The sequence below is a fragment of the Larus michahellis genome, chromosome 1 (genome assembly GCF_964199755.1).
Source record: "Larus michahellis chromosome 1, bLarMic1.1, whole genome shotgun sequence".
Taxonomy (NCBI): domain Eukaryota; kingdom Metazoa; phylum Chordata; class Aves; order Charadriiformes; family Laridae; genus Larus; species Larus michahellis.
In genome coordinates, this window is record NC_133896.1 from 137,274,347 (window position 1) to 137,300,889 (window position 26,543).

Below are 26,543 nucleotides of genomic sequence, written 5' to 3' on the forward strand. Positions count from 1 at the left end.
GTTGCCAAGATTTCTGCTATTGGGCGTTTATTAGCAGATATGTTTTTAAAATGTCTTCAGGTCAGTGGAAGAAAGAGAGGCTTCTGGAAGAACCGTCTGTGATGTATAAACCCAGCCTTGGATGTCAAATGTAAAAATGAAATTTATCATCTACAGTTGAGGGATGCTTAATATTGGTATCTTAGTTTGAAGCTTTAATTTGGCTTAAGTCTGTACCAGGCCTGTAATAGGATATATTATTTTGACCTTTAGGTTTTTGGTGGGTTTTTTTCACTTGGAAAACACCCAAATTCAGCAAGTTCCAGTTGGTCTCTACAGTGCCGTGTCTGAAATTAGTATTTCCTTTTATCTTTTCTTCCTTCCTATCTAAACATAACTATTGAAATTAAGTGTTTCTACATCCTCTTGCGGTATTGTGCTCTGCTGAGTAAGGACAAATTTAGTACCAAAGTGACATAACCTATTAGATTCTTCTCTGCTTCTGTTAGTCTGATTTTAAAGATTCATATTATTTTGAGTCCTGTTGGCTTTGTTTTTACTTACTTAAATCTTGTTAGTCTACCATTCCCTTAGGAGAAGTTTGAAAGCTGACTTTGGTCACTTACATTGTTCCAAACTCATCCGTACTGTTGAGACCTACTCTGTTGCCGCATGACCCACAGGGCCCTTGTTAGGCAGAGGAATACACTGATTTAGTGTATGTTAGTGTAAATTGCACTCGGGGAGTCCAGTCTTATACTGTACATAAAGCATGAATTTTTTCTATGGCTGTACCTTTACCCTGTGTTCTTGTGCCAGCTTTCAGAGTACAGGGAGGCTGTGAGCCTCCCACAGCTCTCTCTTGTATCTCTCACACGTGGCTCTTCATGAACTGCATCAGCATTTGTCTGAGCTTAAGATCTGGGTTTTGATATTTTTCTCTTCTTTAATTCCTTGTTTCTCTGCTATCTGTATATTAAAAAAAAAAGCTAAGATCTTGGTGGGGAGGGCAGATAGGTCATGGGAGGACAGAATTCTTGACATCAAAACTAGAAGGCAAAAATGTGTAGCCATTTGTTATGTGTGAAAGACTAGGAGTTCTTTGGTTGAAGTCTTGCTGCTTTTGACAGCCACTTACTGCGAGATCCACACTGATGCATACTTTTAGAGGAAAAGCTTAAAAAAAAACAGGAAAAAAAAGAGCACTTTAGTGATTTTCAACTGACTTTTTCAGATGCTGAAACCACAACCTTCTCTTTACTCTTGTCTGTCAAGGTCTTCATCTTGAAGGATGATTCAAATTTACAGTCTTCAAACAGCAAGGGGGAGCTGAGGGAGGATTGCGTTATAGGACCTGGGAGACACGAGACCCCTGGAGACACTTGCTGTTCAAAGCATTCTTTAACCTGAAACAGATGGGATTCATCCACGCCTTGGGCAAGAGCTGCACCACTGGCACCCTTTCAGAATAGTACCGTTACTGTGGTATAGTGGCTGTTCTCTGTTGATTAGCTGTGCGTTGAGCTTGGCTTCCCATCTAATCTTGAGATTATACAGTGTATAGATTATATCGTGAATGGAGGAACAATTTAGGTACTGGAGAATGGATACTCAGGATATTCCTTGTGCTCAGGTGGTGTTTGCCTCTAGGAACCCAGCCTGACTTCTGTTCTGTATCCCAAAAGAAGAGGTGCTAAGCTTGTTTCCAGTAACCAGAGACTTCCCTGAGTGTGCAGCACTTACCTTTTTTAGTACAGTATTCTATCTACATCACCTTTGTACTAATTCACTGAACCTGTTATTTAACAGAGCTGTTTTTCAGGATGTGAATGCTCTTAGAATAGGAAAAAGACCAACCATGATTATTTAAGGGAGCATACACACTGAAGTGTTAAAATGTGCTGAATCTCATGTTTCTCTTACATGCTGCTCTACATCTACCTGACTTAAGTGTCAACTTTCTACCAGCTTTTACATAAAATGTTATTATACTGTCTTGAAGACAAGACAGTGAGTAGGTAAAACATCCTAGCTGGTCCATGAAGAGAAATCCAAACCCTTTCTCCAGAATGCAGTAAACTAGCAGTTTGACATGCCTTTCACTGCTTGAAACCTGAGTTGTGACGTGGTGGTTCTCACATGTCCAGTCATTTGTCAATGTTACCAAATATTTATTTGACAGTGTTCCCTGCTCTCAGAAACAGCAAAAGAGGCTTATTTTTCCCTTGCTGATATTTTTTTCAAAGGTCATGTTCATTGTCTTCATCTGACTCTTGTTTCTTCAGAGACATCAGAGGGGGGGTATGCCCCCCCAGCCAGCAGCTAAGTTCCACTTATCAGCCACTTTCTCCCCCATACAGGAGAGAACAGGGGGAGCAAAAGTAAAAACTCATGGATAAAGACAGTTTAATAGGTGAATGAAAGAGGAAAAAAAGAGGTGATGCAAAGGCAATCATTCACCATCTACCAGAAGTAGATGAGCGCCCAGCCAGTCTCTTAAGCAAGGGCTACCTTCCAGACAAACATCCCCCAAAGCCCACCCTTTTTTTATTGCTGAGCAGGAGGTTATTTGGCACAGAATATCACCTTTGCTCAGCTTGGGTCAGCTGTACCAGCTGTGTCCCCTCCCGGCTTCTTGCCTACCCCTGGGCTACCTGCTGAGGGGCAGAGTGGGGAAAAAAAAGAGAAAACCTTGGCTCTGTGCAGGTACTTCTCAGCGATAGCCAAAACACTGGTGTGTTATCAAGGCTGGTTTAGTCACAAATCGAAAATACAGTACCGTGTGGGCTGCTGTGAACAAAATTAACTCCATCCCAGCCAGACCCAGTACAGGGTGGGTCCAGAAAACCAACTGCTAATGATCATGGATAAGTTTAAATTTTTGTGTTCAGGAAAATAAATCTGTAAGGCCTAAGAAAGTTCATTGAAGTAGCGCCACATAAAACTCATGCCATTTCTGAGTGGCAGTGTGAGAGCTGGAGAAGACCTTTCCTGTTTCATTTCTCAGGCTGATTGTGCTTACAGCCAGCAACCCTTCACATGCACATGTGTTGACTGCCTACTTAAGGTTGGTGTTCCTGTCACTAAGCTTTAGCAGTTGGGATGCAGCTTCTGAGTCAGAGGCCTAAATTTTGGTATAGCCATGTGAGTTTGGTGCCTGGGCTCCAGTAGATCCCAGTGGAGATCTGTCACTGCTGTCCAGGCAGTTCAGAGCATGATTCAGCAAATGGAATGTAGGTGTCTGCTCTTGGGGTGAAGAGCAGCTCTCAAGGCTTTGCTCCCTTTAGTGACTTGCTCTCCATCAACTGTAGCGCAAGTGTAGGCATTGATATTGTCGGTTTCTAACATCAGGTGCCCGAATCTAAATCCAGATAGTAGGCTCAGCCCTGGGGCTGAAATCAGTAGCTTGCATCTGGAGTTGTTTGAGATATCCCAGGGTATTTTGGCTTGCTTCCAGCTACCAGGCCAGAGGGACCTCGCTCTTTCATAGGTTGTGCATCGTATCTGCCAACCACGCAGGTGTCGTACTTACTTACCAGTGCCTGAAATGGCACCTAGTGTCTGGGCAGCTGAACTGACCACCCCGGTGGAGCCTCAAATCCCCACAAGTGTGATAATGCTGGTTCTCTTAACAGTAAATATAAAGAAATAAGTCCTCTTTTCTCAAATTAATTTAGATTTCCGTGGCCTGCAAGTACCTGTTTCTCTGCATCAAGCATGACAGTTGACTAGAGGTAGAGGTCATCAAAATTGAGACATTTGAAGTGAGGTGAATACTTCTACAAAGTTACCTGCCTTTCTACAATGGGTCTGGTAATTTCTGTGTGTGTTTCTTGGGTCTTTTTAAGCCTGCTGTCTTAGAGTATCACATATTTTTATACATTATTTAACAGCTGGAATACATATTCCCTTTTTATTTGTAAGACACATTGACATACTTGTCTGTTGCACAGCAACATGTTGTAAGTAACTGCTTTTCATGACAACTGCCTTTTATGATTTCTGAGTAGGAGTGCTGGCTGCTGTATTTTCCAGATGAAAGTTGAGATGATGCCCTTATTATAGATGGTAGAGGGAAAAGGGGAGAGGAAACTTAGACTAACATTCAAAACTCTTCTTTTATGCTGGGTGTACAGAAGGTTTACTTATGAATGCCTTTACATTTATTAATGTATTATTTATTATTTTATCATCTTTATAGATTCAGAAATACCTGTTTTCTTGCACACCAGGAGATAGATAAGCTATGTCGACTTACTGCATTCTTTATGCTTCCAATTTATGTGATCTGGTGGAAGGCCATACCAGTGGAACTATCGAAGCATGTGTCAGATACAGGCTTACTCTAAGGAAAATGATTTGTGGCAGGTTGCTGTCTGGAGCAATTTCATTTGAGATAAGGGTTCTAGGGGCTTCAGCACTGACTCCCTGGATGACGTGTGCAGGAATGCTCATCAGTGTGCAGTTATTAAAATATTTCATACTGTTTATGAAGGTCTAAAAGAGAAAGATGGCTAGAAAATAAAGCAGCACAAAGAGATGCTTGTGGAACATTTTATGAAGATTTTCACCCTTGGACAAGCAGTTGTTATAAAGTGATAATTTATCATATTGAATGTTCTTCCTTTCAGCCAAGGAGTACTGCAAAGTGATCTTCCCGTATGAAGCACAGAATGATGATGAACTCACAATCCGAGAAGGTGATGTCGTCACACTTATCAGTAAGGTAAAAGCAATATTTTTCTCCTATAACTAGGGATCCAGTTTTTAAAATCATTCAATTGCAGTAAAACCCCTATTTGTGCCTTTGGCAGTGTCCTTCCTAAAACAACGCTAGTTTGACAATGAAACATTACATAGACTTCAGAGCACTCTTCACCTCTCTTCCTCTGGAGCTTTAGACCCTTACCTTGATAATGCTAAGTGAAGAACAGCAGATGTGCACTCTTGAGTTCACAAGTTTCAACAATTAATTTTAATTTGGATGTGCTGGCAGATCTACCTAAATTGTAAATTGATCCCTGTAACAGAAATAAAAGCCTAGAAAATAAACTGGAAGACTCAAGAAAGCAGCACCTTTGAACATCTCTGTTAGGCATGTGAGTTATCTTTCTTGTAGGAATTGTGAATTAGATTTTTTGAGTTAGATGGAGATAATGTGCCTAAATGAGATTAATGAACTAAACACTTATTTAAAATGTAGAAACCCTTAAAACTATGGTAAAGTGTAAAAAAATTATAAAACAGAAATTAAATTAAATAATTTTAGATCTGTGTTCTTTTCTTTGAAATTATTCAAGATTAAGAAAGAAAAACCATTGCCAGGGTTTATACTAAATCTCCAAAAAACTATACCATAAGATGGTGAGTAAACAGTTGGTTTTCTTTTAAAAGAGCTGTGCACCATGTTACAAAGAACAGATTATAGTTTAGGTGCACTTAAATTTCCTGCTCTTGTCTAAAGATTTTACAGTTTGTTTAAATGTTTTTGACTGATGGACCATAAGTATTTGGGAAAAGAAAGCTGCAAACTAGAAAAGGCTGTGGATTTTGCATGATGAAGAATAATTGTAATGATGTGCACAATGGTGCTGTTGGTTTTGCTTATATGAAAGTAAAAGATTGAATTTTATAATTTATAAGTGTAATCAGAAATTGTTACTTGACTGAGCAATTTGGCACCTTGGGGAAAACCCCAAGAACCTTGAGAAATACATCTGGGGCAGTGTTTGCAACATACTAAGCCATTTGCAATCCTAGAGGACGTTCTTTGTCCTGAAGAATATAGATGTAACTGAAGAAAAATAATCTGAGGTTTGGTAGGAAGAGAAACTTCAAATTTAAAAAATAAGTTGTGTACATTGAATATCCTTTAAATGACTTGCCCTCGGTGACTGTTTTGTTTAGCTTGTCTTGGAAGCTCTTTGGCTTTGCCTGATTTGGAATGTTATTGTGTGAGTATTTAACAGCGTCTCTGATCATGGAAATGGCTTTTAAGATGTTGTTCCTGTCCACTTTACGCTTTATTGACCAGGTTGACTTAATTCTCTGGGAGGGCTGGTCTCAGGTGCAGCTGTGTTCTTCAGTATACATAGATAAAGAGACAGTTACTTTACTGAGGTTTCAATATGAGATTTCATTTGCTTGCTTTTTCCTGTTTTCTTCTTCCTGCTGCCTCTGTCCCCACAATGGAAGGATATTTGTCTTCTATAATAACCGAGCTGATGATTTGAATGAATTGGTCAGATTTCCCAACCATGCAGTGAGAAGTTTGTCAGTGTGTTCTCTAGTATATGCCCCTGTCCTTCTGCTCTCCAGCCTGATAGTATCAAGCCACTGCAGACATTTTATTCAGTTTTCTTCTTTTTTCTGTGGTATGTCATATGTCTATGAACAGCTACATAAAACCATGCCTCTAGAGAGCGGGGGATCTCAATGCAAAAAGACTTGGCATTTCTCCATGGGTGCTTTTTTATGCTGTGTCTGAACTAATCTAAGATACTGAAGAAACAGTGCTTAACAAGCAGTCACTTTGTCGATCCTTTTCTGGGTTGCAGACCTCATTGCAGTCGGGCTTATGGGGGTTTTTCATCTGTTTTTAACACATAGTTTAAAAAATAAAATTCAAATGATATGCAGTCAGGGCCCTTGCTGTAGAGTTCTGAAAACAGTGGGGTCTCCTCCATGCTCTACCATGCAATATAGTAACTTTATTTTAGTCCAAATCTTCTGAAGCATGTGTCTGTTGTAATTTTTCTTTTAGTCAGGAATGACAAAGTCAGCCTCACCTTTCTGCGCACTAATGATTTCTGCTAGAGAGTTGCCTTTTACCTGGAATTCAAATCACCGTGCTTAGAGAGTCCTTTCCATAACCAGTTAGTGATCCATACTGACTAAGAGGAATTAAATAGAAATATATTAAGTACTTCAGAAACTGTTACAATGGTTTTGCTTTGCCTATCAGATTACAGAGTTTCTTTTAATCTATTTGCAAGACATTGCTTTGCAGGGTTTGCTTTCTGTGCTGTATAGCATTAGACAAAATTTATTCTTCCCAATTGCCTAGACCAAGGAGAGAAGATTGTTACTTTAAAAGAAAGAGATAGGTGTCATAGTACTTTGTACAATCACAGATGCATTGTCATAAAATAATGTATTTTGTTGAAATCACTAAAACCAGAAAGTTATACAAATTCTCAGTATAAAAAATCCCCCACTAGGCTAATCTGTTTTCACTGTCAGATCTATAAGAATGTTGAAGACTCACCATTTTAACGCATACTGAATTTGCATTTAATTGAAAACAGTGACATTCACGAGAATGTGTGGAAGTGGCTGAAGTAATAAGGAGTGAGTGACACAAGAATGGGAGAGAAAGCTCATGAAAATAACGCAAAATGCATTACAAGAATCTTAGAAGTGTGAAGATGAGATAGCACCTGATGGGTGCGAAGAGGAAGGGGAGTGATTTAAATGAGCAAAATGGTAAATTACTAGGAGAGCCTGCACGCACATCTGAGAATATGTGCGTGAGGAAGCTGTTAGTCTGGTATTCATCTTAAAATGCTAAAACTTTATTTTGTGGAAAGAATTGCGAAGGAGTGGTATCAGTAAATGCAGAATTCGAAATCACCGTTCTAACAATTCCCCTGCAGATAAAAGAGATAAGATTATATCAGATTTCTCTCTCTTCTTCAGCTAAATTAGTTGTAAAAGTCCCTTTGTCAAGATCATGAAATATCTACCTAATATAAAGAACAAACCAATATTTTTTGCAGAATCTGTTTCAAGTTCTCACTCTGTTTTGATGGATGTTGAGATCTTGAATCATAAACTGATCAGACCTTTCCTGTGGGCCTCTATGTATGATAAGGGAATTTGAATATCTGAGTTTTTTTATGAAATAGCTAAAAAGTACTTTGAAGGGATTTGCTGAATCACAAGTGAATTTGCTAGTCATTGTAGAGCGTGCGGATAAGTTTTGTTTAAAAACTGAAGTGATTCAGTAGAGGCTGGTCGTTTACTGGTCAGAATGTATGTACAGTATGTATTTTGGGAAATATATAGGGAAGGATGGCATTATGCAAGAATGATAGCCAAAAATAATTGCTGCTTAAACAGCATATTGAATAATTTTTTTGATGAACTGCATAGGCCTAAATCATGGGAAAGGTACACAATGAGATAGAGTCCAAACATATGGTAATAAGAGTTGTTTTCTCATTGGTTAAAATTTACCTAAAAGACTACAAGAAAAGCAGAAACTAACTTCACAGAAATGTATTACAAAAATTTCTGGAAAAGATTTTTTTCTCTCCTCCTTTTCCCTGGTGAAGCAATAGGTAGATAGATATCTTGCAGATACATAGAAAAGAATTTATTTATTAATTACTGGAAATTAAAGTGGAGAAATGGTAGTCCTGTAATTCCTTCATGCAAAATATTTAAAGATAAAAGACCAGAAAATATTGCTCAGAATTGTAAAGGAAGGTAAAAATGTCATCTTCCAGGCAATAAAAGAGTAGACCTGGTACCTTTGCTTTGCAAAAAGGGGTCTAAGAAAAATACATCTTTGGAAGAAAGAGACCAAAAGGCAAAATACAGTAATTTTACTTGTACGGTTAAGGTGATTGTTGGGCAATTTGATGATAAGATACATTCATAAACAGAAAAGATATGAATTACAAGAGCCATGAGATTGACCCTATAGGTTGTTCTTTGTAACATCAGACAGTTGTGTTCCTTAGGTAATGTTTTTAGTGTCTTCAAAATGTTCCTGACAGCATTTGGATAAGGACAAGAACACTGGTAGTGACTGCACTGTGCATCTGAAGGAGAGTGGCAAACAGGGTTTTATCATGCTCAAATATTGATCTTGGAGATTGTATTTGTAATAAATAGAGTCACTTTTAAGCAACAGAAGATTCATGTGACATTTTCAACTGTCATCTTGGAAATCTTTTAGGATTTTTCATTTTAGACATAGCTAGTGTAGGCTACTTTCCAGTGCTAATAAAGATTCTTTATGCAAACACTACAAATTTCTTAGCAGCTTTAATAAATTCTGACAAAATGTAAAGGATTCTTGAGATTTCACTGGCATACAGAAAATGACCTGTGAGAGGAGTCGATAGTAATAGCTAAATAATTTCAAAGCAAATACATCAAGCACACACTGGCAACTGTGCACTCGTTTGAAAGCAAATGCAAGACTGTGAAAGATTTCATTGCACTGCATCAATATACGTGAGCTCTAGGCAGTAAAGACCACTTTGTTGCCAGGAATGAAAATGGTCTGGATAAATAAAATTAAATACTTCAAAAATCATTGCAAATTTGAAAAGCTGACAGTAATAGAAGGGTATCCTCACCTGAACCCTTATTATCGGAGTAGGAGTTGTGGAGGGCAATATCAGCGGCAATTCTGCTAATTCTGAGTTTATAAGATGTTGAAGTTAATAGATGTCAATGTATTAGCTGGAGTAATAATCTTGTGCCTTACTCTGCATGTCCAACCCAGCTGTCCCTCACCCTCCATCTACCTGGATTGCAGAGCTTTTCTTCTCCCGCTGGAGGCTAATAGCTGAATATGTGGCATTAGTGGTAGGAATGCATTGCACTGATGTGATGGATGAACATAATAGGGGGTCCTTTCTGATTTTGCAAAGGAGCTTTCGTGAGGAGGCGAGTTTAACAGAGGGCGTCCAGCCTCCTTGGGGATTCATCAAAACTGTCTGAAGGATTAATGAGGTGAAAAAGAAAGCAACAGCGGCGTACAGCCTCCCAAAATCTCGCTGATGCTTTTCAAATAGTGCTGGGCAAGTTGAGGCATTGGTATCATGAAAGACACCACAGACTAATGCCAGTCACTAGTGGAAAAACTTACTTGACAAATTATCTGCTCTAGATATTTAATGACAATCCAGATATTTAGTGGCAATCCAATTTGAAGTGCTTAATTCTGTATTGGGGGAAAAAAGAGCCATAAATGTAGTTCCTAAAAATAAGCATAATGGCAGTGAGTTTTTGCAAAGATAGTATTTGCTTTTGCTGTTATTGTTAATAATTTACTGTGAGATTTGTTGAGATTTGTCGTTTTCAAAATGCATGCGGTATATTTAGTAAGTCCCTGCCCTGAAGCACATGCAATCAAGCGGTAAGACAGAAAAGTAAGTACAAGTGAATAGAAGGGTATAAGGAAACAATGAAATGAGGTTCGGTCTGGATACTCTCTTTCATAATGTCACATTTTCACTGTTGCAGTGACTACTCTGTGTGTTTGTCCGTGTTAAGAGTATGGAATCTGTCCATATGCGGAGCGCTTAATATTTTCCAATTTTTAGGGTAGTCATTAGGTGCTTAATTTCATCCTCACTCTATTTATAGACAGTTACCCGAGTGTGGACCTTTTGCCAAAACAATTCGCCCAGTTTTCTCTCTTACAGCATCTTTAAATGCTCATCCTGGTGCAGGAGGTAATTGTCCAGAGCACTTTCTTTAGCTGAGCGATTGCCAAGGAGAACTCGGCTGGGTAGGGCTGTGAAGGAAAACAGCTGCTCTAACGGACGCAGGAGGCTCCTAAAGGGATGAAATTAGTAAGTGCTATGTACAAGAGTCTTGCCAGTGAGTTGAGGCCATGAGCGGGGGAAGGAGTAGGAACCGGGCGGTGTGATAGAGGAGGACGCTAGCTGATGCTTAATTGACCATTTTGCTAGCTTGTGGTGTCTCTAGAGTAGAAACCTGTCTGTTTCTGCATTTATTTCTATGGAGGGGGGTTCATTGCTGAGTTTTTCTGTACGCTTTTAATTACAAACAACACACACATACTTTACAACCCTTGGTTATAGAAATATGTGGGGGAATTAGAAGACTTTCAGTTTCTCTTTCAGTATGAGCAAGTAGGCAGATAATATCACTCATTTTTCTATATTAAGATGAAATTTTTGGTATTTTCCACTCTATAGGTAAAAAAAAAAAGCATCATAATATGTGAGGATTTGAGGTCATTAAAAATAAAGCTTATTGGCCAAGAAAACAGAAATTTTTAAAGCAGAAGTATGGTGGCTTAAGGTTGTCTCTTTTGAAAGAATGGAAGAAGTTAGTCATGTTTCACGTTAGTCATTCAGGTAATTTTGGTTTTCCTTGATTGACAGATAAAAGCTTTTATCACGTTTTCAGAAATGAGTCTATTAATATAACAATATAAAGAAAATTAGGTTATGCAGGGGAAAATACAATCTATTTTAATAAAACATAAAAAATGGTTTTCTGTCAGAGCAACACAGTGAATTTTTGTTGATACTAAATATTTGGTCGCACAGATGCCCCTATTTGGGGTTTTAATACATGATATTTTGATCATTTGTAACTAACTTCTGCAACAATCGTGCATACAGAAACTGAAAGGAATACAGTAAGTAAACATCAAAGAATGTCCAGCTTTAAAAAGCTTTTATGATAGCTTTAAGAAATCTTTTATCGTGTTTTGTGTTTAAAGAATAGCACATAAGCAATAAAGGCGCTAACTGCTTGCCTTCGGAAACAAACAGGTATTTCCCTCAGAGACAACAATACCATAAAGTGTCTCAGTGCATGCCCTTTTCTCTCCTGAGATAACCATGAATTATTCAGCACATCTTTCGCTGTACCTAATAGCCGTACTTAATTTGCTTTCTGTGTTCCTTGCCCCCTACACTGTGCTCAGCACCAGGTTTTCCCCCAAGACCTCCTGCCTCCTTAGCTGATTAAGAAACCTGCTCGTACCGAAGCTGCTGATTTTATACAAGAAATTATTTTGCAAAGGGTGCATGCTGGGGGTGCACTTTTACATGATTGATGGTAAGTGGCTGCTGAAAGGAATGGTTCTGCTCCTTCCCTCTTGCCTTGATCTGGCAGCCTTAGCCACAGGACATGCAGGGACATGCGAGTAGGAAAGGGTGCTAGGAGGAGCAGGATTGCCCCGGCGGTCAGCAACCTGCTGAGGGACTCACTTAGCAGTGACTTTTCCCTGACCTGAAACTTCCTTCTGAAGGTTTTGACCTAATGGGAATAGAAGGTTTGGATTTTTGCTGGGTTTCGAGCCATGGTGCTGCAGGATGTCAACTGGAGAACGAGAGGTCCTGCAGAAGGAGACCCTTTTGACATGCTGCTAATGTCTGTGGCAAGTGCGTGGGGTAAAACTTGTGTCATTGCGTAGAAGCATGAGTATTTCCTCATATGAGTTATATAAAGCAGTTATACAAAACTTGTGAGGACACTGATGATCAAATAAATATGTGCATTTTCTAAAATGATTTTATATACTTAGTAAGTTACAGAGAAAACAGACTGTGAGCAGTTGTCCTCCTATTTTTTGTCTTGCCTGAAGCTTGTCCTTGGCCAAGCCTTTTAAATGTTTATAAATAATTTTTTAACACTTATTTGTATCTTGCAGCATTTCTTGGCTGCTGTGATTAGCAATGTGGCATTAAGTAAGGTCCATGTAGAGATAAAGCCCGACAATATGTTTAATAAGGTACTAGGTGCATCTTACATTTCACTGGTATCTTTAGGAACATTACTGGGACACTAATGTTTGAGATGAGCACTTAAATAAACGGTGAAGCCTGAGAGGGCAGCAGCCAGCACTTGGATTTTCTTCTTGTTAGTACATTTATAAAAATTATTATTTTTATTTTTTTTTTTAAGTAAGAGAACTGAAGTTCTCTTTTCCTGTTCTTGTTACCACTGATTGCAGTGCTACAGCAGTGCCTTCAGAGGAAAGGATTCTGTTGTTCCTGGGAAGTCACAAATTTGAATTTTGATGAATGGAAGTTCATGCCAAGCTATGTAGGTAAAGTGGCAGGATCCCCCATGCATGCAATGCTTGAAGATTTGCATCATTTGAAAAGAGTTAGGTTTATTTGTAAGTATGTTCAATACAGCCAAGCTAATCTAAAAAGGTGACATATTTTAAGATAAAGAAGGAAAGAAATTTTTCTCTGCCCTGTGCTTACAAAAGATATCACTGAAATGCTGAGGCATCTGGAAAACTGTGATTATTGCTCACAATGTGGGCTTCAGACTCACTGCTTAGCTTCATCCTTTCTTTTATCCTGAATGCTGGGTTCACCTGCTGGTTTGATGGTATTATCTGAAGTCCAACCTTTTCAGACTAGGGAGAGCTATTTAAAGGGAAAGTAAAAATGCACATATACTGCCAAGTAATTAATAATTGTAATTAGGACCCCGGTCCTAAGATGTCTGTCATGTAAGTAGCAATAGCATTAAATAATCCTTCAAATGTTTTGGTTTATGTTTTTATAATCTTTCTAAGTACAAAAAATGTAATTATGTAAATATTATATCTTGGCTTATCAGAGGCATAAATTGTATCTGTTACTAGCACCACCTTTCATGTTTGTGTTGGCTAATTTAGTTTTAATTTGAGTATTGGAGTACTAGGGTTTTATGACATGGAACATATTTATTTCTCCATGATATTCTGCTGACTGAACACTGCAAGTGAAGTGAATCCCCAGAAGAGATTGTTTTGTTCTATGAGCAATGTAATTTCTCCTGTTTGTACAAATATTTCATGAAAGCATTTCAGCTTCATTACTGATTAAACTATTTACTCACAGAGTTTAAAGTCAAAAGCTTAGATTTAGCCTGAAACAGATTTAACAAACAAAGGATATTGGTCTGCTCTAATCTAATGTCCTGGGCATTGCAGGTCATTCATTATTCTCAGCCAGTTTCTTTTTTTGCAGGGCCCAGTAATTTGGGCCAATTCTTGAACACTGTGTCTTCTGGAGAGGTACCTTCTTGTGCCTTCCAGTAAAAAACATTTTCTGGGAAGAGTAGTGTAACGACAGCTGAAATAATGTCTAATTTCTGATGGTCTCTCCCATTTCCTTCCATACAATGATAGCAATTCTTAGTAGAGCATTGGAGCTTATGGATAAAGAAAAATTTATCTGTTTGACTTTCTAAGCTTTAAAAGATGCTACTGGTGTTATCAGATGTAGGGTTCCCTATGGCTTGGGCATGAGAGCTGCCAGGAGCTGGGCAGGGATCCGTGCAGGATTTGGGGCTTTTGGGACACAGGCTGAGGACCTGAGCAGGATCAATCCCCAGGTTAGGGGCCAAACAGAGACCCAGACTGGGAGGTTTCCTCTCATGCTTTTCTTCCAGTATTTTTTTCATAAAATGGGTGTTCTCTGGGACTGCCTCAGAAGACTAATTATCTATTGGACTTCTCTTTTATCTAAATGATCTTGGATTAGGTAGTTGTTGAGAGATTCATTCTGCCTTTTTGCCAGATTTTAAAATTAAGTTTCTTCAAAAGTGTTTAACGAATTTTGCACTATACTTTAAGGTCTCAATCCCAATAACTGAGCTTAATAAACCTTGATCATTTTGAATACAGTCTTACGTAGCACAAGGTGGGTGAAGTGTAAGCCTCTGGTGAGATGCTTTCCTTCAGTCATAGGTGAGTGTCAAGCTCAAGGGTAGCCTTGGCTGCAGTGATCATGAAATGGTTGAATTCAAGATCCTTTGGGCTCCAACCTCACCACCCAAGTTGCAGGATGTAAAGGCAGGGTCTATGAGAATGAAGGAACTGCCCACTGTAAGAGAAGATCAGGTTTGGGACCATCTGAAGAACCTGGTGGATGAGAAGCTCAACATGAGCTGGCAATGCCCACTTGCAGCCCAGAAAGCCAACCGCATCCTGGGCTGCATTAAAAGAAATGTGACCAACAGGTTGAGGGAGGTGATTTTGCCCCTCTGCTCTGGTGAGACCCCACCTGGAGTACTGCGTCCAGCTCTGGAGTCCTCAGCACAAGAAGGACATGGACCTGTTGGAACAGGTCCAGCGGAGGGCCACGAAGATGATCAGAGGGCTGGAGCACCTCTCCTGTGAGGACAGGCTGAGAGAGCTGGGGTTGTTCAGCCTGGAGAAGAGGAGGCTCCAGGGAGACCTTATAGCGGCCTTCCAGTACCTAAAGGGGGCCTACAGGAAGGATGGGGAGCGACTCTTCATCAGGGATTGTTATGATAGGACACGGGGTAACGGCCTCAATTTGAGAGAGGGTAGATTTAGATTGGATTTCAGGAAGAAATTCTTTCCTGTGAGGGTGGTGAGACACTGGAACAGGTTGCCCAGGGAAGTTGTGGATGCCCCATCCCTGGAAGGGTTCAAGGCCAGGCTGGATGGGGCTTTGAGCAGCCTGGTCTAGTGGGAGGTGTCCCTGCCCATGGCAGGGGGGTTGGAACCAGGTGATCTTTAAGGTCCCTTCCAACCCCAACCATTCTGTGATTCTGTATTTTACCAAGTTTTGTGAGAATTTATGAAGACTCTAAAATAAATTCTTTGCTAACTTTTAAAATAAAGTTGGATTTTGAGAATGATATGTCTTGGTTTCAGCATCGTGATATTGAATGTAGTAAGAAATTTTAAAGAAACATTCTTGAATATTATTACATTGCTTTTTTCACCCAGTTTTAACATGATTTTGCTATTTCGCCTCAATAACAAGTTTGTATTAATGAAGATCTGATGCGATGTGAGGTCAGGTTTTGTTTATTTCAATTTATTTATTTATTTATTTATTTATTTTGTTAATTTCAAAATTACCAAAATAATGCTGATCTTTGACACTTGTTTTCACTGAAACTTTTCCGTATATATTTATATATTATATATATTCATTAAGAGGGTAAAAAAAAAAAAAAAGTAGACGTTTCCCCATGCATTATTGGGTTTTCCCAGTGATGTCACACCCCAGCTTTAAAAAACACAGGGCCCGGCCTGTGGCCTTCTCCAGCATTTGTGAGAGTTGGGGCCCCTTGGCCCCAGCGCTGCAGTTGGGCCTGAAGTCAGGCAGCGGTGCTGCCCCACAGGTCCCCTGCGCGGGTGGGCTGAATGGCTTGTCCTTCAGATTTGTTTTTTTGAGGCCTTTAATCCTCAAATTCAGTAGCCCTTATATATTACATGTATCTCTGTGTGTATGGATGATGTCTTGGTAAGTGCTATAGACATATTTGTTCACGTTAAAGATGGTTTGTTTTTCTTTAAATTACAAGGTTGGTTATCAGTTGTGGAAAGACTGCTAGAGAGATGCTTACAATGAGGGTAGTAATAACGTAATGAGCAGCTGCCAGCATAGGAGAGCTGACACATGAAAGCTCTCAGGCCAAGTGTAAGAGGTATTCATGGCTTTCTGAATATGCGAGTTTACCAGCTCAACATTCTTCTTGATGAGAACCAACTTTACAAGGGCAGAAGGAAAACAGACATTTGATGAATACAACTGCCAACTGCTGGCCTTTTTGTTTTTTTCCAATTATGCAAAGAACTATGTATTCTAGTGGAAATTTCTGTGAAACTGTGGTATCCTACCACAAAAATTTCACTTTTTCAAACCCTGCACTGTTATAGTGTCTCTCAATACTCTGAATAGTCTGAACTTTTACTTTGTATATTTAGCTTGACAATTGTATATTTTAAGCTTAGTAGTCTATAAATCCTGAATTAAAAAGATAATTTTCATAGGCCATTTTTTAGAAGGTCTCTGTACATCTACTTGCCCAAGTAGAAAATTTATTTGAGCATTCCAAGAGTACGCATACCACAGTATATGCTTTGCAGCTACCTTTTCTGAGGACCTGCTTGTTCTTGTTTTTGGCATTGCTTTTTATCCTAGCTATAACGATATGTTTCTAGCTATGATTAAATGTTTCTTTATCAAAAATTTCAATCAGAAAAGCTGAAAAATGAAGCCATGGCTTCATATTTTAGTAGTATTGCAAAGTAGCAGCCCATTCAGAGGCCCAGCCTGTGCAGTGATCTGCTCCCTCAGGAAAACAGAAGTCCTATTTACAGATGAAAAGATCATCTTTTTTCAGATTTATTTCTTCAAGGGTTTACACAGCTGCAGTTACAGTCGTGCATTGGAGAGAAAATGAATATATAGCTTGTTACTTTGTTTTGGGAGCTTGGGTAATAGGAAAGACCTCACATTTGCTTTTACCTACAAAATCTTCCTGCTTTGCTAGGGGCGGCTTGGAAGATAAGTCGGGGAAGGGAGGAGATGAACCTGGGGCCGTGGCACTCCCTGAAATGGTCAGTCCTTCCGAAGGTAGCAAGAGATGAGGGAGCGGGTGCTGCCTTCAAGGCCTGGTTGCTTTGGAGGAAAAGGCAGGAAACATCCTTGCCCCTAAAATAAATGGAAAATGTGGCTGAAGCTGGGGATACCTGCCTGGCAGTAAAATTGCTTCTGCATCTCTTGCACCATTTTATTATGCCCCTTGTGCGCTGCCAGCTGTGGCAGTGCTGGACTTTGTGGAGTGGCTGAATAGATTATTTGGGCAGCCCTTACCAGCCTTGCTCTGACTCTGTCAGGTTTCCATGTATGTTGGTAAAGCTGTAGAAGTTGCTCAGCTGTGGGTAGGTTCCCAGTGAGTATGAGACAGCTGCTCAAGCTGGAGAGAGCAATCTCCAAGCATTTGCAGCCGGCTTCAGCGATGACCTGGATACAAGTCCAGGGGGTTTCTGAACAAAGGCAAGAGAAAATTACAGTTATAACTGAACAGAGAGCCATGTAGCTACTGTTTTTTATTTAAGTGGTTAAGAACAGTTTTTTAGCACATGCTAACTCTCCTGTAAGTGGCTTAAAGAAAAAAAAAACAGTAAAATAAAGCATAGTAGTTGGAAGAAAACATAGTTTGGCATATGCCTGACATTTAAATTATAGTAACCGTGTATGTTTTGTTGACCCCTAGAAAAATAATGAAAAAAATCCACATCATGAGTTTTTATTATGAACACATTCACAACCAGAACTGCTGCTTCCCATTTTGAGAGAAAGTGCTGGTTGCCTTCATGATCTTTTCATCCAGCTTGGGCCTATAGTTCAAGGGTAGTAGCAGCATGGGCTAGGAATAAGCCACTCTGTAATAACCAAGTGTGGTGGGTTGACCTTGGCTGGACACCAGGTGCCCACCAGGCCACTCTGTTACTCCTCTCCTCCTCAGCTGGACAGGGGAGAGAAAATATAATGAAAGGCTCAGGGGTTGAGATAAGGACAGGGAGAGGTCATTCAACAACTACTGTCACAGGCAAAACAGACTCAACTTGGGGAAGTACCCTCCCCCAGTACCAAAATCTTGACCTGTAAATGCAGTACACCAAGCCTGGTTTTTAGGAGAAGAGGGCTTTGTCTAAAATAAAACACCCTCTGTCTTTAGGATATGTGAAACTCCTGCCCACTTGGAGCAGAGGCAGAGGCTGTGAAGCTGTGAGCGATTCCAGGAGGGAGAGTTCAGTCATGTTTGCGTGACAGGACAATCTGTCACTGTCAGGCTCATAGCTGGGACACAGCTCGGTGTGAGAGAGTTGTGTAACCTGCCAGGTATGAACTTAGGTCTTTTAATTTCATGGTCTTGAGTGTAGTATCAGCTAGTAAAGCAAAGATTGTCTTAGTGGGGGACTGACAGCTCTGCCTTATCAACCTCCGTTGTCATCTCTTTTACCACCAAAGAAAACCAACACTGGTGTTTTGACTGAAGGGAAGTTTGTGTTTTTGTCTTGCAACCAGCTGTACTCCTCGGTTGGGCAGATGACTAGGGCTAGTGTCTTGTCAGTAGTGTCTGGGTACAGCTGCTTCTGTGCAGCGAGTGGAGTATTTGTAAGACTACGTAATATAAGGCACCTTATGCTGGGGGTTTTTGTTCAGTCTCCACTGGCTTCTGCTTTTTTACGGTTGGATTGAGAGGACCGAGGGAAGGAACAGCACAGTGTTTGTTCTAATACAAGCACAGTAGTTTTGCTGCTAAGCAAAACTGTTAATATAGGATACTGTGTGTGTAAGAGACCAGGCAATGTCACGATTCTTGAACCCAAAAGAGGAGGAAGCACGACTCTAGTGTTTTATGGCTTTTCAGAGACAATATGAGAGTTGCTGCAGGCAGGATCACTGCAGTTGCTAAAAGGAGACTAGGCCATGATCTTATGCTTTCAACCCTACTTAGGTATTTCACTGTATTTCACTTGCATTCAGTAACAGTATGAAAAATCTGGTGCTCCAAATGGAAACTTTCTTTGCCTGTATATTAAAATATCTTTGCACGGCTTTTGTCTAGTCTCTCTAGTCATGCATATCTCTCTTCCCCCTCCTCCGCCCCTACTCTTCTAGTCACCACAGACATACTTTTCAGAGTGGAGCTGTGTTCTTGTCTTCCTTATCTTATCATTGGGTTTGGGTTTGTATTTTGTTTTCTTCTTTTCTGTTGTTTTAAGATTCCCTTCTGCAAAAGAAAGTCTCTTTCCTCCAGATGATTCCTTCTTACAACTTTCTTCACAGCTTGCATGTCTCACTTCTAATTACGTGAAGGATATTTTCCCCTCTTATTCTTCATGTCAAGAAGAGGACTAGTGGTTTTTAGTTAATCCGTGTATATCTTTAAAATTGTTGGCAACATATTAACAAAAGCTAGTTGTATTCTGGTTTTCTGGTAGTTGCCATTTCTCCCATGTTTACCCTTTCCTCTTACAATATTCATAAGAATTCCAGCTGAGCTTGATGTTTTACTACCTTATATTTTGTGTAAGATTTATTTCCTATAAAGTTTAAATTCCTCCTTAAAAATTCCTCAACACCTCTGGCTTTCTCATTGCTATATTTTATCCAATTCTTTACCTTAATACTTATCAATGAATGTTGCTAATAAATCCAATGTATTAAGTTTATTATCACTTATTTTGGGATCTGTTGAGCTTGGAATTAGAATGGATGCTGATTCTGCCTTAGAAGAGCTTTTCAATCCTTTTTACATTTTGCCTCTCCTCCCTCCCTTTACTTCATTCTCTAAAAAGTCATTGGAATTAAAATTCATCAGAGACAAGATTTTGGAACAAAACTACTTCACTAGAAATGAGGATAAAACCAAGATTTGTGTTTCAATGAGAAAATGCTAAAATTTCCCTCTAGATTTTTGTTTTATTTCATGAATCTGCCTCTGCCTGAACAATGAAAAGAGGCCTGGCAATGTGAACCAGCAGTGGATTTCTCTAAGGTATTTGATTGCACTGTCACTGCAGTGAGTACATGAGTATAGTCTCTGAGTCAAGCTTTGGTAGGAGCTGATTTTTACAGCAGCTAAATGTTGGCCCAGCTGCCACCTAACTTGCATGAAGCCTAGTATCTGTCAAACAGAGTTTCCACTTTTTTGCCATGTCTTGCTTTTCAGTTTTTTAAATCTTTTGTTTTTCTTTTTTTTCTTAATTTAAACTAAGATGCGTTTTTAGTAATGTAAATAATTTATTTTTTTCAGGACTTTTGGGATATTTCGGCTTATTATTTTTGTCTGTTTACATTGTTATGAGTCTGGCAGGATAACACGGAGCTTTTGTATGAAATCTGCCAACCTTGAACTCGTGAAGATATATTGAAAAAGTAATGTAGTTAGGATTTTGTGGTTGATGGGGATCTAGAGGTATTGCAGTAGCTTTTGCTCAGTGTTGCCAGGCAGCCACAAGGTTTTAATCATATTGCTCTGATTGCACTTTGTAGTTATGTCATTTGTTAGTACTTGAGGCAGCTTGTGCAGCTGTAACTCAGGTATCCTTGTACAGTGGTCTGTCTTGTGATGAAGACGTACCTGCTGCCACCATCATACATGGGCTCCGGAGGCTGATGAGGCACAGCAAGCCTGCAGTGGGGGGCAGCAGGAGGGCACCACCATCGACATTCTTCACCAGATCTCATCTGTAGCTTTTAATTTTTGAGATCTCTTTCTATCCTTTTGCTCAGTGAGACAGAAGCCTCCTCTGGCAAAAAAAGTAAATGAGAATATTAAAGAGAAACTGCCTAAAGCTTTATTTACTGTATGAAAATCCTGTCTGGTGATTGGCTGCGTAAGCCTGAGCGATAAGCTGGAGAGGAGAAAAAAGCAAACCTGCAGCTGTTTGGGATTAATGAACATGTAACACAAACAGTGTCTCCATGAAAACAAATGAGCTTTTAAAAAAGCATTGAATACAAAATTCATATGTGTTAGTAAAATGAAGAAGCAGGGGTAAGATTTGTGTTTCCTAAGAGCATAAAAAAGCATTCAACCTAAAAAGAGTATATGTCATGTTGTGTGTTGTTTAGTCAGGATTATTAGCTAGCAATAAGCTGTGCTGTCAGTTGAAGCACAAGCTTTTCATCTCTGGAAGCTTGAATTATTCTTAATATTCTTCAAAATCTAAATTGGGTCATAAATGTTTTGGCAATTTCAGATTAGCTGCGTAGGGGGTGGAGGGCATTATAAAACACGCCATGTGATAGAACAGTTGAGTGCACTGATTACTAGGCTGCACAAGTAGATAGAGCCAAGTGGGAGGGCGCCTTCACATCAGGAATGAGGGGTTCTGGCTCTGCGGTAAACGCAAAATCCTGCACAGTGCCTGCTCGTGCCATGCATGACTAGCTGATTATCTCAGTCCTTCATGGAGCCCTGTATTCCCTCAGCAGATATTTTGAAACTAGTCAAGGATCAGCCCTGCTCACTAACAAAGGCTTGACAGTCTAACAGAGCTGGAAAATATCTCCTAAATAACTCCAAGGAAGGTCTAGAAAAGGTAAATGTCCTTGGTGAAGGCCACCCTGCTAAAGGGAAGGGAGAATGTCGGAGAAAAATACAGAATGATCATGAGAGAAAATGACCAGAAAAAGAATGAAAGGATTGTTCACTGCCTGAATTTGTAGCTCAGGAACACATTACATCAGAGTATTGAGATATGAAGGAATACGTACCCGAAACAGACATGATGCAAGAAATCAGACTATTTAGCTTGCATATTTAGTTAGCACATACGCTGTCTCAGGAGATGAGGTGGACTAAATAAGCTAAATAAAAAGCCTAGCACAGCAAAATAATTATCTCCCCCCCCCCAAAAAAAATACCATAAAAGCAATGATGTTCTTTAATGCTAGTCTGTTTTCTCTCAAATATCATGCAATGTTTTTGCATTATAACTTACAGAAAAATACCAGCAAGCATAGTCATTGTGAATGATATTTTTAAGACTTCTCTTCATATTAAGTACACCACATTAAGTTAACTTGCCTTCTTCTGTCATCCCTGTAGCAGCTGAAACAAATGATTTTGTGGAAATCTAACAAGGCCATTTTGCATACATGTATTATCATGTAATCTTTTATTGCCCATTCACATTCAGATTTTTTTCATTGTGTCCTCTTCCCTATTTAAACTGCTGTTTACTTCTTCTAGACAAAGAAATACTCATTTTCTCTTACTTTTTCCCCTGTGTGCTTTTGTAATGTGTGCATGATTTGTAAACATTTATCTAAAAAACTTTTCTAAATTGTGAGGTCATGCCATGATTGTTCCTAGGCAGGTGATGAACCGATGATCGGAGTGGCTATATTTTAAAGTCTTTGCTCATGTTGTATGATCACCTTGAAAAAAAATCAGATCTGTCCTTTAATGAGTATTTAGCATTCTGTTCCCCTATACACATGGCCACAACAGTGACTGATTTGAGCATGTGACATTTTTAACCCTAGAGCTTTTAGATACACTGCACAACAGGTATGACTTCACAACCAAATTGTGTAGATGAACAATGTTAAGACACGCACTTCCACTTGGTGTTTTTCAAGCTATTTTCTCACACCACAGGGACGTTAAGATTCTGGATCCCTTGATCCAGTGCTGTTTCTGGAGGGATGTTGCCTCATAGCATGTATTAGGCTTGTAGAATTTGGCCTGTTTCATTTGCTTCTGTCCAATATTTTTAGCTTTGTTTTCTGTGAAAACCTATATAATTATTTGGTGTGTGTTGTTGCCTCTTACTTTTTCCTAAACTGCCTGCCTGTTCTTGCCTTCTTTTATTAAATCCATACCCCTTGGTTTCTGCTTGTCACTGTGTTCTAGTGTTCCAGATGCACAGTTTTTTCTCTCTCACTTTACTGAAAAGCAAGAAGAGAGGGGTGATTGTAATGAGTGAGCTTTGTACATGATCATGCTTTTTCCCACAGCCCAGATAAAGTCATTGCAGGGAAAGAACCACTCAGTTGAACTCTCGATCATTTCCAGTGCAGCTCTGCTACCTGGACAGCTGGATATACCTGGCAGATGCAGATGGTTTGGCCAGTCCAGATCTGTAGCTGTGGAAGCTGTGATGCCACACTGATTGCTTAAGGCTGATGTTGCCAGATGATGTGGGATCCCAGCTGTAAATCCAACTCTGTTTAGCCATGGGTCTCATGGAATGGGGGGGATCCTTGGTGAGCTTTTTCTCATGTCCAGCCCATGCACTGTTTGTGGGATTCCCCCTTTCCTCATGTCTCAGGTGTATCATATTTATTGCATGGCTCTGAGCCACGTGAAGATTTTGGGCTACTGCTCAAGAGCATAGAAAGGTTGGCCAGCCTGGTGCTAAGCCAACTGCTAAAATTGGCTGAAATGGTGTTAAGATTGAGCGTGTGGTGGGTGACTTTCCTATAGTTGTGCTTTGGAAAACAGCTGAATTGGTTCAGCTGCAGATTTCAGAGAAGAAGAATGTGGAAAATCTCAACTGGAAGTGTTTTCCTTAGCAAACACAAAAATAAGAAAATGTGGAGCTTACCATCCAGGACTCAAGGAACAAATTTAACCTTGTCTAAAATGGTTGTGGCTTCAGTTACTAGTATTACTCATTACTGAAATAGCTGTACTAATTTTTTCATTATTTAGACTCACTGATACAGTAGTTCACTTATTGCAAGCATTTAGCTGTACATTGTTTTGCTATGCACACTGCATTATGCTGCTCAAAAATGCTGCAGAAAAAGGTGATGCTTGATATTGTTCAGATGTATAATGCCTTCTTAATTCAACTGTGATGAAATTTAATAATCTCAGAAGTAATTCTAATGTGTCAAGATTTTCTTGAAAGTATGGGAAATAAAGGAGCTTTTTTACCTCCTGGGATATATGATCTTTAATTAAGTTATTGTCTTTCTGGAAAATGAAGTCAGAAAGAAGTAATATCATAAGTGCTCAAAATGCTTACGGGTTTAATAGATCAAATGGTGAAATAGTGTTTTGCTTTAGCTGCAGACAAGCTCTTGAGCTCTTACAGCATGTTTAGTGTTCTTTCCTAGCTGCTCCATGTAATAATGTAGTGCGGGGTGATTACTGAAGTTTTTATCTGGTAGATTATCCTGTTAACCTGGCACTCCAATAAATTGTAATGTCCTAGCAAAAAGGCAGGACATTATGAAAAGAGCACTTCAGCACACCTATCTGTTCAGCACACAAGCACGTTGTGGTTTTCATTTTATTTTACTATTTTGTAGGATTGCATTGATGTGGGTTGGTGGGAAGGAGAACTCAATGGCAGACGAGGTGTGTTTCCTGATAATTTTGTCAAGCTTCTTCCTTCTGATTTTGAAAAAGAGGTAAGCAATGTATTCTTTCATTTTCACTTTAGAATACAGAATGAAAGCGGAGTTGAAAGAAATCTTCTTTCAGATATGTTATTTTGACAAGGTTTTACTTCTAACTTAATAACAAACAAAAAAACAATTAAAGAAAACAAATTTCTGGGTTACAAAGCATCTACAAAGAGAACATGTGTCACTCAAAGTCATATTATGGAGTTTCTCTGAAGGGTTTGATTGGCCTATCCGGTCAGTCCACCTCCACTATGTTGCCCTGAAAGCCCTCTGTCCTGCATCCTGAGTTAGAGGGAGGAACTGGAGGTCCCAGAGTTATTTACTGAGTCAGGTGATGCAATGATGACCAGAATTGTTAGCTTTTCTCCATCGTTTTTGTGGTGAAATTATAAAAAAGTTAGTGTACCACCTGCATACTGATTGCCACCAGTCAAGCACTCTTCCAGAATGAAAAGGTTGAAATTTTAACCGTGAGATTTGAAAGACAATAGTGAGCTTTTGGTATCTCAGAGACATATTTCTTTACTGCTCTCAGAATTATTAAAAGAGAAGGTATAAAATCTATGCAGAAGCTTTTTCAGCTTCTATTTATTTGAAAGAGATGACATTGTGACTTGCCAAACAGTATTTAGAAATCCTGCAGCTTCCTGGAAAAAAGTAATGGATTACTTCCCCCAAAAGTCCATTCCATTTTTAGTAACCTTTTCAGTCATCAGTGGGATATTACGAGCTTGCAATCAGGCTTTTGATGAGTATTTCACAGTGACAGTGTAAGCCTTCTGTGATAAAACCGAGACTTACTGACACTGAGCTTCAATCTTTGGTAATAAAATTGGATGCCAGAGGCAAAAATTAAATAACTTGGAAAGCTTAATAAAAGAACTATTAAACCACTGACAGAAACTAACATGATAATTATTGAAAATGAAGGTAGAAGAACAGCAAAAACTGTGGGAGATGAAAATGCAATTCCATAGCAGACTGGATATCCTGGCTTTAGGCCTAGTAATAAAAGAAGGTAATTTCCAGAAGAGGCAGAAATCATAAACCTTAAGACATAGAGAGCCTATTATAGAAGAAAAAAAATCTTTACTCTTATCCACTTTTTTGTGGTGAAATTTATTCATTCTTTTTGAACTTATAAATTATATATCTTTAGGTGTTTTTTTTCTTTAGAGTATGATGAATATAACTTGTAGAATAAATTAAATATTCAGACATTTAGAAATTGCAGCTAGCTTGCCGTGAATGTGGAGAATAAAATTTTATTAATTTTTAAAATGGCACAGATCTGGCCACATGAGTAAGTAACTGTTAGGACTATGCACTGTCTCTCTTTGCTTGAATTAGTGCTAAAAGGGAAGGAAATGGATACTTTTTCAGTGGTTCTGTCAGGTATTTTCTAATGTGATCCAGAAACCTTGGATTCCATCCCATGGTCTGAAAGTATTTGTTGCAGTAGTTCTTCTGCTTGTTGAACAAAAGCTTGGGATCTTTTCCTGTCTTCTTGTTCAGTCCCCAATTTTTCCAGTCCTGATTCTTCTCCACACACGGCTATTTGTCCCAGGACTTTTCTATTCACTACCTTGTCCCAGTCTCTACCTCTCAAGTGATCTCAATTACAGGATTTTGCCCTGAGCTCACTACCTGAGTCTAAATCACCATCTGGATTTATTTTCTATCACTACACCCAATTTCTTTATCCAGCTTGTTTTCCTCTCCCCCCTCACTCTTTGTCCCTGCTCTGTAGTTTTATTCTCTTCTTGTCCAGCCAATCCTGTTTTGCTTTCTGTTGGCTTCACTTCTACTCTGTCTCCATCACCTTCTCGGTTATCTCATCCAGCCACAGACCCTTTTAATTCCTCCTTGCTTTTCCATGTTTCCCTCAGCAATATTAAGGCTCTTTCACTCTACCTCCTTTCTGATCTTTGTCTGCCTTTTTGAAACAATATATTTCCTTCATCAGCTTCCAGTTAAAGCCACTTTATCTAATGAACCATAGGATTGTTTCTCCTTTGTGTTTACCTACATTAGTGTTTTAGTTTTAATTTTAAAAGTTGAATTTGTAGTGAATCTCTCACTTGTCCATCTGCACTTAGTGTCCTTTGGTTTGCCTCAAAGTTAAGTCTCAGG

The 26,543-nt window shown here is 39.2% G+C and overlaps 1 protein-coding gene across 8 annotated transcripts in view; it reads left to right on the forward strand.

Moving 5' to 3' along the window:
- SH3KBP1 (SH3 domain containing kinase binding protein 1) overlaps positions 1-26,543 on the forward strand; it is a 232,978-nt gene that overhangs the window by 171,863 nt on the left and 34,572 nt on the right. For all 8 annotated transcript variants that reach the window (XM_074605339.1, XM_074605346.1, XM_074605365.1 and 5 more), the window contains 2 exons: positions 4,611-4,705; positions 24,312-24,413. In XM_074605339.1, coding sequence (XP_074461440.1) covers positions 4,611-4,705; positions 24,312-24,413 — 197 coding nt within the window. The remainder of the gene's footprint in view (positions 1-4,610; positions 4,706-24,311; positions 24,414-26,543) is intronic.